The sequence below is a fragment of the Salmo salar genome, chromosome 04, assembly GCF_965601325.2.
Source record: "Salmo salar chromosome 04, fSalSal1, whole genome shotgun sequence".
In the NCBI taxonomy this organism is placed as follows: domain Eukaryota; kingdom Metazoa; phylum Chordata; class Actinopteri; order Salmoniformes; family Salmonidae; genus Salmo; species Salmo salar.
This window is the reverse complement of record NC_138294.1, coordinates 93,489,037-93,504,106: the sequence shown is the minus strand read 5'-3', so window position 1 is coordinate 93,504,106 and position 15,070 is coordinate 93,489,037. Positions and strand designations below refer to the sequence as shown.

General features: G+C 36.0%; 1 protein-coding gene across 10 annotated transcripts in view; it reads right to left on the bottom strand.

Moving 5' to 3' along the window:
* The window catches only part of LOC106604036 (B-cell receptor CD22), a 51,290-nt gene extending 37,644 nt beyond the window's left edge, over window positions 1-13,646 (bottom strand). For 3 of the 10 annotated variants that reach the window (XR_006769703.2, XM_045717469.2, XM_045717473.2), the window contains exons 1-4: window positions 11,650-12,571; window positions 7,545-7,808; window positions 4,827-5,090; window positions 4,427-4,693 (exon numbers count right to left, since the gene is read on the bottom strand). Coding sequence is in view for 9 of the 10 variants with exons in the window: in XM_045717469.2 (XP_045573425.2) it covers window positions 4,427-4,693; window positions 4,827-5,090; window positions 7,545-7,808; window positions 11,650-11,749 (895 nt within the window). In the remaining variant the exon portion in view is untranslated. The other 7 variants (XM_045717465.2, XM_045717471.2, XM_045717472.2 and 4 more) reach the window with 5 other exon arrangements.
* Between the last annotated feature and the right edge of the window lie 1,424 nt (window positions 13,647-15,070).

The following is a 15,070-nucleotide window of genomic DNA, read 5'->3' as shown; positions in this document are numbered from 1 at the left end:
CAACTACTGCAACAACTACAGCTACTACTACAACTACTATAACAACTACAACTACTATAACTACTACAACTACTATAACTACTACAACTTTACTACTACAACTACTACTACTACAACTACTACAACTATTATGACTACTATAACTACTACAACTACTATAACTACTACTACTATTACAACTACTATAACTATTATGACTACTATAACTACTACAACTACTACAACTACTATAACCATTATGACTACTATAACTATAACTACTACTATAACTACTATAACTATTATGACTACTATAACTATGACTACTACTATAACTATTATAACTATTATGACTACTATAACTATAACTACTAATACAACTATTGTGACTACTATAACTACTACTATAACTATTATAACTACTATAACTATTATGACTACTATAACTATCACTACTACTATAACTACTATAACTATTACAACTCCTACTACTACTACTACTACTATAACTACTATAACTACTACATCTACTATAAGTATTACAACTACTACTACTATAACTATTATGACTATTATAACTACTATAACTATTCTGACTACTATAACTATCACTACTACCATAACTACTATAACTATTTCAACTCCTACTACTACTATACCTACTATAACTACTATAACTACTGTAACTACTACATCTACTATAACTATTATAAGTACTACTACTACTATAACTACTACTACTACTACTACTACTATAACTACTACATCTACTATAACTATTATAACTACTACTACTATAACTACTACAACTACTACAACAACTACTACTACTACTACTACTACTACTACTACTACAACTAATACAACTACTATAACTATTACTACTACTACTACAACTACTATAACTACTATGACTACTATAACTATTATGACTACTATAACTACTACAACTACTATAACTACTACTACTACTACAACTACTATAACTACTATAACTATTATGACTACTATAACTACTATAACTACTACAACTATTATAACTATTATGACTACTATAACTACTACTACTATAACTATTATAACTATTATGACTACTATAACTATTACTACTAATACTACTACAACTATTGTGACTACTATAACTATCACTACTACTATAACTACTATAACTATTACAACTCCTACTACTACTATACCTATTATGACTACTATAACTACAATAACTACTACATCTACTATAACTATTATAAGTACTACTACTACTGTTATAACTACTACTACTACTATAACTACTACTATAACTACTCCCTGTAGCTCAGTTGGTAGAGCATGGTGTTTGCAACGCCAGGGTTGTGGGTTCGATTCCCACGGGGGGCCAGCACAAAAAAAAAATGTATGAAATGAAATGTATGCATTCACTACTGTAAGTCGCTCTGGATAAGAGCGTCTGCTAAATGACGAAAATGTAAATGTACTATAACTATTATAACTACTACTACTATAACTACTACATCTACTATAACTACTATAACTATTATGACTATTATAACTCCTACTACTACTATACCTACTATAACTACTGTAACTACTACATCTACTATAACTATTATAACTATTATAACTACTACTACTATAACTACTACATCTACTATAACTATTATAAGTACTACTACTACTATAACTACTATAACTACTACTACTGCTACCATAACTTCTACATCTACTATAACTATTATAACTACTATCACTACTATAACTGTTATGACTATTATAAATACTATAACTATGACTACTATAACTATTACTACTACTATAACTACTACTACTATAACTATTATGACTACTATAAATATTATGACTACTATAACTACTATAACTATTACAACTACTATAACAACTATAACTATTACTACTACTATAAATATTACAACTACTATAACTACAACTATAACTACTATAACTATTATGACTACTATAACTACTACTACTACTATAACTACTATAACTATTATGACTACTATAACTGCTGCTATAACTATTAGTGCTACTATAAATACTATAACTATTACAACTACTACTACTACTATAACTATTATAACTACTATAACTAGTATAACAACTATAACTACTATAACTATTATAAATACTATAACTACTATAACTACTATAAATACTATAACTATTATACATATTATGACTACGTTAACTACTATAACTATTATAACTACTATGACTACTATAACTACTATAACTACTACTACTACTACTACTACTACAACTACTATAACTACTATAACTACTATAACTACTATAACTATTACTACTACAACTACTACTACAACTACTACTACTACAACTACTACAACTACTATAACTACTATGACTACTATAACTATTATGACTACTATAACTACTACAACTACTACTACTACTACTACTACTACTACAACTGCTATAACTACTATAACTATTATGACTACTATAACTACTATAACTACTACAACTACTATAACTATTATGACTACTATAACTACTATAACTACTACAACTATTATAACTATTATGACTACTATAACTACTACTACTATAACTACTATATATATTATGACTACTATAACTATAACTACTACTACTATAACTATTATAACTATTATGACTACTATAACTATTACTACTAATACTACTACAACTACTGTGACTACTATAACTACTACTACTACTATAACTATTATGACTACTATAACTATCACTACTACTATAACTACTATAACTATTACAACTCCTACTACTACTATACCTATTACGACTACTATAACTACTATAACTACTACATCTACTATAACTATTATAACTAGCATAACTACTACTACAATAACTACTACATCTACTATAACTATTGTAACTAGTATAACTACTACTACAATAACTACTACATCTACTATAACTATTATAAGTACTACTACTACTATAACTACTATAACTACTATAACTATTATGACTATTATAACTACTATAACTATTATGCCTACTATAACTATCACTACTACCATAACTACTATAACTATTTCAACTCCTACTACTACTATACATACTATAACTACTATAACTACTGTAACTACTACATCTACTATAACTATTATAACTACTACTACTACTATAACTACTACTACTACTATAACTACTTCTACTGCTACTATAACTTCTACATCTACTATAACTATTATAACTACTACTACTATAACTACTATAACTGTTATGACTATTATAAATACTATAACTATTATGACTACTATAACTATTACTACTACTATAACTACTACTACTATAACTATTATGACTACTATAAATATTATGACTACTATAACTACTATAACTATTACTACTACTATAACTACTACTGCTATAACTATTATGACTACTATAAATAGTATGACTACTATAACTACTATAACTATTACAACTACTATAACAACTATAACTTTTACTACTACTATAAATATTACAACTACTACAACTACTATAACTACAACTGTATCTCTATAACTATTATGACTACTATAACTACTACTACTACTACTACTACTACTACTACTACTACTACTACAACTATTATGACTACTATATCTGCTGCTATAACTATTAGTGCTACTATAAATACTATAACTATAATAACTACTACTACTACTATAACTATTATAACTATTATAACTACTATAACTAGTATAACTATTATAACTACTATAACTATTATAACTACTATAACTACTATAACTAGTATAACAACTATAACTACTATACATATTATGACTACTTTAGCTACTATAACTACTATAACTACTATGACTAATATAACTATTATACATTCTATAACTACTATAACTATTCTACATACTATGACTACTACTACTACTACTACAACTATAACTATTATGACTACTATAACTACAATAACTACTATAACTATTATGCATACTATAACTACTGTAACTACTATAACTATTATACATACTATAACTACTATAACTACTATAACTATTATACATAATATGACTACTATAACTACTATAACTACTGTAACTACTATAACTATTATACATACTATGACTACTATAACTACTATAACTACTTTGACTACAAATATTAATACTATGTCTTCCGTGACTAACACCATTACAACAGACCTTTTCTGGATTACTAGCTTGTGTTTATCAGATTGTGTCTATAATCAGTGATTCGCAGACTGTTGTGCCATGACCCATCAAGGGCCATTTAAATGTTGATCCATCGGATAATGGAAGCAATGTGGATGACAAGATCTAGAATTTAAAGTGGGTGACCCTCCAAAATACTCCATTGTTTGGTAAACATTACCACTGTCTTGCATCAACAACATGTCCCTGTCCCATTTGGGGGCACATTACATGACGTTTATGATATTAAAACGTACACTGAATGTTGAGCTGGAGCATTGTTGAGTTGTTCGATCCGTGTTGATTTTTAGCTTCGCAGAAGTACTGTGTATTACCACTGACATTAGCTACTGTGTACATCTGTTCGGATCCTAATACACTGTGTGTTTCACTCTTGTCCACTGAGTACCAGCGGTAACTGGTCACTGGTGGGTTGGCATCACTAATGCAGGTCAGAGTCACTGAACTGCCCTTCAACAATGGACCAGAAGGATTCACTGATACTGACGTGCTTCTCGGAGGATCTGGAGAGAGAGATTGGTATCTGCATTAATAAAGAACAAGAACAAGATCAACGATACAACAACAGCATTGTTGAATAACTGCCAAAAATCTTTGGCGATGGTTGAATTGGTCTTGTAGCTACAGTATACATACACTGTATAACCACTTCTATCAGCGTTGAGTTCTGTCGTCCATGGTCGTTTCTGCCCTCACAGTAAAACTGGTGGACTTCTGCAGACACACTGGTCTCTAGCCTCTTCCCAACCCCAAGCCGTACCACCTGGTCTCCCTTCACACTGTACCAGGTGAAGCTGCTTACTGGTGGGTTGCCATTGCTGCTGCAGGCCAGATTCACCATCGTACCATGAAACACTGGTCCAGATGGGGTGACTGACACAGACATGGTTTTAGGACCATCTGGAGGGAAATAGACAATACACATGTTATACTGTATGTGTGACTGTTAGGAGAATTTCGTTCTCAATGTTCTTAAACTGAACTACAATTAAACTACTCAGTCTGCAACCCAGAGTTTGTAAGATTCTGGTTGAATGAAACAGAGTCCCAGCTTACTATAGTCAAAATGTTGATTCACGAGGGCTCTGAATATCATACAATGCACATAGACTTTTATACCTCACACATTTGGTCATACCATATGTCATACCCTTTATAAATGCCCCTCCTCTTCTTTAACCTGTTATGGCTAGGTGGCAGTATTTTCACAGCCGGATAAAAAACGTACCCGATTTAATCTGATTATTACTCCTGCCCAGAAACTAGAATATGCATATAATTATTAGCTTTGGATAGAAAACACTCCAAAGTTTCTAAAACTGTTTGAATGGTGTCTGTGAGTATAACAGAACTCAGTTGGCAGGCCAAAACCTGAGAAGATTCCATGCAGGAAGTGCCCTGTCTGAAAATTTCTTGTCCTTCTTGATTGTCTCTATCCATTACAGGGGATCTCTGCTGTTACGTGACACTTCCTACGGCTCCCATGGGCTCTCAGAAGGCGGCAAAAAGCTGAATCGTGGCTTTGCAGGCTCTGGCTGAAAAAAATTAGCGCGTTTGGGTAGTGGCTGGTCACAGTACTGTGAGACTCATGCTCGTGCCTGCGTCGACCCCATGCTTTGTTTTCTTTCGTCTGTTTACCTAAACGCAGATTCCCGGTCGGAATATTATCGCTTTTTTATGAGAAAAATGGCATAAAAATTGATTTTAAACAGCGGTTGACATGCTTCGAAGTACGGTAATGGAATATTTAGAAATCTTTTGTCACAAAATGCGCCATGCTCGTGACACTTATTTACACTTCGGATAGTGTCTTGAACGCACGAACAAAACGCCGCTGTTTGGATATAACTATGGATTATTTTGAACCAAACCAACATTTGTTATTGAAGTAGCAGTCCTGGGAGTGCATTCTGACGAAGAACACCAAAGGTAATCAAACTTTTCTAATAGTAAATCTGACTTTGGTCAGGGCTAAACTTGGTGGGTGTCTAAATAGCTAGCCGTGATGGCTGGGCTATCTACTCAGAATATTGCAAAATGTGCTTTCACCGAAAAGCTATTTTAAAATCGGACACCTCGATTGCACAAAGGAGTTCTGTATCTATAATTCTTAAAATAATTGTTATGTTTTTTGTGAATGTTTATCGTGAGTAATTTAGTAAATTCACCGGAGGTTTGCGGGGGGTATGCTAGTTCTGAACGTCACATGCTAATGTAAAAAGCTGTTTTTTGATATAAATATGAACTTGATTGAACAAAACATGCATGTATTGTATAACATAATGTCCTAGGGTTGTCATCTGATGAAGATCATCAAAGGTTAGTGCTACATTTAGCTGTGGTTTGGGTTTATGTGACATTATATGCTAGTTTGAAAAATGGGTGTCTGATTATTTCTGGCTGGGTACTCTGCTGACATAATCTAATGTTTTGCTTTCGCTGTAAAGCCTTTTTGAAATCGGACAGTGTGGTTAGATAAAGGAGAGTCTTGTCTTTAAAATGCTGTGAAATAGTCATATGTTTGAAAAATGGAAGTTTTTGTATTTTAGAGGAATTTGTAATTCGCGCCACGCCTATCATTGGATATTGGAGCAGGTGTTCCGCTAGCGGAACGTCTAGATGTAAGAGGTTAACACTGTCAATGCGTATTTACCAGTCTTCTCCAACACATACATTGCTTATCATATCCTGCAACATGTTTCCTAATCTTCTGCAAGCCTAACGGTTTCTCCGCTCCCTGGGTGAGGAGACCTCTTTCCTGTTATCAGTTTCACACAGGTCACAAGTTGTCTGCAACAAGTTCCTTTTTTCCTATGCACACACTGTCTTGCCTATATTGCTGAATAGTGTCTAGTCTCAGCTTGTCCTACACACACACACACCCTTATAGAATTATAGCCATGTAATGCTGATACATTTAACATAAACATATAGTATCTGGGTGGAATCCTTTAGTCATTATCTTTACCATAGAAATTACTCTATCAGTGACCCAAGGCTTCATTAGCCTCCTGAGCTAAAGCCTTTAACACATGTATTATATAGGCTTACGTATCTTTACGGACTGTAACCCACAGATCTCAACAGATCTCGACTCCAGACGACGTTAGCCTACCGAGCTAAAGCCTTGTTGATATTTATAATGTAAGTGACATTTAGCAGACACTTTTAGCCAAAGCAACTTACAGTAATGCGTGCATACATTTTACATATGGGTGGCCCCTGGGGAATTGAACCAGCAACCCTGGCAAAGGGAGTGCTCTGCTGTACCAACTGAGATACAGAGGACCACAGTCAATCTTACTCATCATGGAACTGTACTCTGGTTCCTTGAACAACATCCACTACACTTACACAACACAGGTACTTTAGTGATCGTTGAATTATGTGTTCCACACATATTCTTTGCTTCACAGTAGAAGTGGGTATTGTCCGCCCAGATTTTGGTCCTCAGGACTGGGCCATAGCCTGTAGATGTGGTGTCACCCGCTCTCACTGAGTACCAGCGGTAGCTGGTCACTGGTGGGTTGGCATCACTGCTGCAGGTAAGAATCACTGAACTGCCCTCTAACACTTCGCCAGAGGGAATCACTGATACTGACGTGTTCTTAGGAAGATCTGGAGGGAAAACAAACATAAAGATGATAATCATGTCTACAAATCAATAGAACCAATTAGTGTCAACATAACAGCAACAAACAACAACAACAAAAACAGATCTTTTTTTAAATTTTTTATTAAGAATACCCTCCAATAAAAAGGTCAGGGGTCAGAGGTCATAGAGTGCAGCGCCTTCAGAAAGTTGTACACCTTTTGTTGTTGTTACAGCCTGAATTGAAAATGAATTAAATTGAGGCGCTGTGTCACTGGCCTACTCACGATACCCCAGAATGTCACTGGTCTACCCACGATACCCCAGAATGTCACTGGTCTACCCACGATACCCCAGAATGTCACTGGTCTACCCACGATACCCCAGAATGTCACTGGTCTACCCACGATACCCCAGAATGTCACTGGCCTACCCACGATACCCCAGAATGTCACTGGTCTACCCACGATACCCCATAATGTCACTGGTCTACCCACGATACCCCAGAATGACACTGGCCTACCCACGATACCCCATAATGTCACTGGTCTACCCACGATACCCCAGAATGTCACTGGTCTACCCACGATACCCCAGAATGTCACTGGTCTACCCACGATACCCCAGAATGTCACTGTGGAAGTATACTCTTTTGGATATTAAAAAAAAAAAAAAAAATTATTACAAATGAAAAGCTGAAATGTCTTTAGACATTAATGATTCAAACCCTTTGTTATGGCATCCCTACATAAGTTCAGTAGTGAAAATGTGCTTAAACCTCCATGTGGAAATTATAGTGTTTAATTACATGATGTTTAAATGACTACCCCCATCTATGTACCCCAACACATATAATTATCTGTAAGGTCCCTCAGTCGAGCAGTGAATTTCAAACACAGATTCAACCACAAAGACCAGGGAGGTTTTCCCAATGCGTCGTAAACAAGGGCACCTATTGGTAGATGGGTAAAAATTTGAGAGAAAAAAAAAGCAGACATTGAATATCCCTTTGAGGAAACCGCTCAGGCATTTCACAATGAGGCCAAAAGGGACTTTAAAACAGTTAAGGAGTTTAACGGCTGTGATTGGAGAAAACTGAAGATGGATCAACAAAATTGTAGTTACGCCACAATACTAACCTAAATGTCAGAGTGAAAAGAAGGAAGTCTGTACAGAATGGAAGTCCCTAAGCGGTTTCCTTCCTCTCCTGCGACCTAGTTTGGAAGGACGCCTGTATTTTTGTAGAGACTGGGTGTATTGATGCACCATCCAAAGTGTAATGAATCATTTCACCATGCCCTAAGGGAGTGTGAGGTAGTCATTAACCTCTTTTAAAACATCATGTTAAACACTATTATTGTAAACAAAGTGAGTCCATGCAAATTGTTATGTGAATTGTTAAGCAAATATTTCTTCTTGAATTTATTTAGGCTTGCCATAACACAGAGGTTGAATACTTAATAACTTTGATTTTTTTTTAAATTAATCTATAAAAATGTATAAAACCATCATTCCACTCTGACATTATGAAAAATGTATGCACTCTACTGTAAGTCGCTCTGGATAAGAGCGTCTGCTAAATGACTAAAATGTAATGTAAAAATGTAAAAAATGTAAAGGGGTGTGAATACTTCCTGAATGCACTGTACATAGGGGAAAAACGAGGTGCTCAACCTTCACTTAATCACTTAAAATAATACAACACTTCCAGTAACAGTTAGCACAACACTTCCAGTAACAGTTAGCACAACACTTCCAGTAACAGTTGGCACAACACTTCCAGTAACAGTTAGCACAACACTTCCAGTAACAGTTAGCACAACACTTCCAGTAACAGTTAGCACAACACTTCCAGTAACACTTCCAGAAACAGTTAGCACAACACTTCCAGTAACAGTTGGCACAACACTTCCAGGAATAGTTAGCACAACACTTCCAGTAACAGTTGGCGCAACACTTCCAGGAATAGTTAGCGCAACACTTCCAGTAACAGTTGGCGCAACACTTCCAGTAACAGTTAGCGCAACACTTCCAGTAACAGTTGGCGCAACACTTCCAGTAACAGTTGGCACAACACTTCCAGTAACAGTTGGCACAACACTTCCAGTAACAGTTGGCACAACACTTCCAGTAACAGTTGGCACAACACTTCCAGTAACAGTTGGCACAACACTTCCAGTAACAGTTGGCACAACACTTCCAGTAACAGTTGGCACAACACTTCCAGTAACAGTTAGCACAACACTTCCAGTAACAGTTGGCACAACACTTCCAGTAACAGTTGGCACAACACTTCCAGTAACAGTTAGCACAACACTTCCAGTAACAGTTGGCACAACACTTCCAGTAACATTTGGCACAAATGCAACATATTTTAGACCGTGCGTAACACCGCCCGAACAAGGAGAGGAACCGATTTCGGCAGAAGTTGTGACACCCCTGCCCCCCCCCCCCCCCAATATGCTAATAAACCTCCCGCCAGCACATTGCCCCGCCCACATTTCAAGGTGCAGTAGTGATTGTGTCTTACATTGAATATATTGGGTAAAAAAAATTCCATTATACTACATCGTTACCCATAAAGGCACTGACCATTAGCATGTGAGTTACCAAACAACCATAAGTGCATCTAAAGTATCGTATATGTACAGTGCATTCGGAAAGTAGTCAGACCCCTTCGATTTTTTTTCAACATTTTGCTACGTTACAGCCTTATTCTAAAATGTATTAAAAACATTTCGTTTTTTTTTCCCTCATCAATAGGGCCACCAAGGCCCTTCTCTCCCCCAATTGCTCAGTTTGGCCGGGCGGCCAGCTCTAGGAAGAGTCTTGGTGGTTCCAAACTTCTTCCATTTAAGGGATGATGGAGGCCACTGTGTTCTTGGGGACCTTCAATGCTGCCAGAATTTTTTGTTACCCTCTCCCAGACCTGTGCTTCGACACAATCCTGTCTCGGAGCACTACGGACAATTCCTTCAACCTCATGGCTTGGTTTTTGCTCTGAGATGTACTGTCAACTGTGGGACACTATAGAGACAGGTGTGTGCCTTTCCAAATCAAGAAAAAGGTATTAAATTTACGCTCTGGTTCTATCAGCGTAATGAAGAACCCTCTGGTTCTATCAGCGTAATGGAGAACCCTCTGGTTCTATCAGCGTAATGAAGAACCCTCTGGTTCTATCAGCGTAATGAAGAACCCTCTGGTTCTATCAGCGTAATGGAGAACCCTCTGGTTCTATCAGCGTAATGAAGAACCCTCTGGTTCTATCAGCGTAATGAAGAACCCTCTGGTTCTATCAGCGTAATGAAGAACCCTCTGGTTCTATCAGTGTAATGGAGAACCCTCTGGTTCTATCAGCGTAATGGAGAACCCTCTGGTTCTCTCAGCGTAATGGAGAACCCTCTGGTTCTATCAGCGTAATGAAGAACCCTCTGGTTCTATCAGCGTAATGAAGAACCCTCTGGTTCTATCGAGAACCCTCTGGTTCTATCAGTAATGGAGAACCCTCTGGTTCTATCAGTGTAATGAAGAACCCTCTGGTTCTATCAAGGGTAATGAAGAACCCTCTGGTTCTATCAGTGTAATGAAGAACCCTCTGGTTCTCTCAGTGTAATGAAGAACCCTCTGGTTCTATCAGTGTAATGAAGAACCCTCTGGTTCTATCAGTGTAATGAAGAACCCTCTGGTTCTATCAGCGTAATGAAGAACCCTCTGGTTCTATCAGCGTAATGGAGAACCCTCTGGTTCTCTCAGCGTAATGAAGAACCCTCAGACCCTCAGAACCTTCAGTAATCTAGTCTTTAGCCATGCAACACCAGTGAAGTAGTCCTGACCCACTATTTGGAATAAGCTGATCTGAATACTCACTAGTGCAGTCCGTTCCTTCCACCCCAGCTTGCCACATGGTATCTGAAACACACAGCAGTTCACTATCAGGACTGGACAGCAGGGTTGGGGTCAATTCCATATCTATTTGACCCCAACCCCTGCCAGATAGACGGCTTAAACAACAAACTCTCCTTAACAAATATATACTAACCCAACACTGCTGGAATGACGGCTTGGACAACAAACTACTAAGTTAGTAAAAAGATTGAACAGTTTATAATTATTAAACTGCTTCCCAATTGATTTAACCATTGACCATTAAAATTGACATAATCTGAAGCTGTATTTATAAAGTGTCCCAGAGGAGGAATGCTCATAGCCCTGTGTGGCTCAGTTGGTAGAGCATGGTGTTTGCAACACCAGGGTTGTGGGTTTGATTCCCATGGGGGACCTGTATGCATGTAAGTGACTCTGGATAAGAGTGTCTGCTAAATGACGTAGGTTCAGGTTCCTCCTGTTACTGTAATCTTACTTTATTTATATTCTGATCTACAAGGCTGAACTAATCCTAGATAAAAGCAGTCCTACTCCGAATCGCTTTATGAATATGGCCCCTGAAATGTCCTTGACCTGCCCACTGGTCTTGGTGATCTGACAGAATGTTTTCATTTCAAGCTAAATTCCAAGAAATTGGTTACTTTGTGACTGTAATCTGGGAGGAAACAGGGACCATAGCAGTTTTTATGGAAATATGAGTCAGAGTTCAACAGAACTAAGTTAGTGGTCTCTGTTTGCAGGGCTGGGTTCAACAACTCAATACAATTACTGACACTGAAGGAATAAATACCACATCATAACCTAAATTAATTGACAAATTGATCATTTTTTAAATTCCTCTAAAAAAAATTGAAAAATTCTTCCTTCTCAAAATTGACCTGAACAATATATTAAGAAAGAAATGTAGCAAATTAAAATGAAAACCTGTCAGCAGCCAGCACAGAAAGATGAGTCTCTCTGCGCCTTTCATCTCTGCACAGGGAGAGAGACACACACACACACACACACACACACACACACACACACACACACACACACACACAATTATATAATCAGCAGACACTCTCACTACATAACCACGAAAAGTCACAATTAGTCATCAATGTAAAAAAAAAATCAACACATCAAAAAAGTTTAACTAAATGATTTCATAAGTTCCTAAAACATCCATAAGTGTTCAACCAGTCATTGTTATTTTTGTCACGCTGTTTTATTGTAAACACACATATATATATATATATATATATATATATATATATATATATATATATATATATATAAATATATATTTAAATTAAATTAAATCAAATAATCAAAAAAAAATCATTAAATCAACCTACCATGTAAAGTTTCCAACTCCTAGAAATGTTTAAAAAAAAATAAGAAATAAATAAAACGGTTTTTAAAAGCTCAATGAATACGTCCTAATGATAATTCCTCTGATACTAGGTCATTCCTCTGATGGAAATGATAGTCCTTTTCATTCTTCACCCAGACGTAGAGTGGTCCCGTCGTCAAGCACGAATAAAGACTAAACTTACATAATTAGTAACTATCAATAGCGTTGAAATAAATGACTTGAAGGAATAGGCTAAGGGCTACATCTGCTGGTTGTTTGACACATGCAGTTATATCAACTACTAAAAAGGGGGAAATCCAACACAAGTTAAAAGTGCACGTCAATGGAACTTAATTCACTTCTTTTTTTTTTTTTTTATACACTTTTCTCTCTACCCATATTCTGACCTTTAATTTAAGCATGACAATAGCATACAATTCACCAAAAGGGCCCAAATCTGATTTAGGAAATTATGCCTTTCTTACAAAATACTTTTCTACTCACTTCTCAGTAGTTGGGGAATAACGGGCTTTGCAGGCATGGTTCCATTTGCTCGCGCTGAATACGGATAATTAAACCGCTGAAAACACTCCCACTCGCTGGCCAACGGATTGTTTCATGGAGTTTTCATTCAATAGGGTTTTCAGGACATTTATTTTAACAATCCCTTTATAGCTGCAACGTGTAACTTTTTTGGGAAACCAACCAAAATCACATAGAAATATGAGAGGGGGTATATCAGTCCGCTAATACAGGACTAGTAAAGGCCCTGTGCGATACCGTTGAGGAATAATAAAACAAAAAAATATATATATATATAACAAAAAAAAAAAAAAATCTCTATATATATATATATAAAGTATTCAGACCCCTTGACTTTTTCCACATTTTGGTAGGTTACAGCCGTATTCTAAAATTGATTAAATAAATAAAACATTTACATGTGTACAGTACCAGTCCAATGTTTTAGAACACCTACTCATTCAAGAGTTTTTCATTCTTTTTACTATTTTCTACATTGTAGGATAACAGTGGAGACATCAAAACTATGAAATGACACATATGGAATCATGTAGTAAAATATATATATATATTTTTTTTGAGACAAATCAAAAAACATTTTACATTTCAAATTCTTCAAAGTAGCCACCCTTTGTCTTGATGACAGCTTTGAACACTCTTGGCATTCTCTCAACCAGCTTCACCTGGAATGATCTTGAAGGAGTTCCCGCATATGCTGAGCACTATATATATATACTATACTATATATACTATAGTATATATATACTATATACTATAGTATATATATACTATATACTATAGTATATATATACAATATATACTATATACTATAGTATATATATATATATATACTATAGTATATATATATATATATACTATAGTATATATATATATATATATATATATATATATATAGTTCCAGTCAAAAGTAGGTTTTTCTTTATTTGTACTATTTTCTGTCCTCTGCAGCATAGTTCAGCGTCTCAAATTGGGGGGCCTGTTGTCCGGACCTCTGGCAGCCTCACAGGGTTCAATTCTCAGTCCGACTCTTTTCTCTGTATACATCAATGATGTCGCTCTTCCTGCTGGTGATTCTCTGATCCACCTCTACGCAGACGACACCATTCTGTATACTTCTGGCCCTTCTTTGGACACTGTGTTAACAAACCTCCAGACAAGCTTCATTTTATTGAAGGTAATTTGAATAAACAGAGACACCGTGACAAGATCCTGGGGTCCATTGTCATTCCATTCATCTGCCACCATCACCTCATGTTTCAGCATGATAATGACTGATTTTTACCTAGTCAGCTCAGGGATTCGATCCAGCAACCTTTCAGTTACTGGCCCAATGCTCTAACCACTAGGCTACCTGCCTACTATTGTAAAGTGCATATGAAAAGGGGTAATAAAAAATGATTTCTGTGCAGTTAATGAAGCCTTTCCCTTATTTTGTGCTTCCTTTATCATTGGCCACAATTTGTTCCTCCTTTCTATGTCCTCCAGGCTGAGATGCTCGGCGAAATGCAGACCATGGCTCTG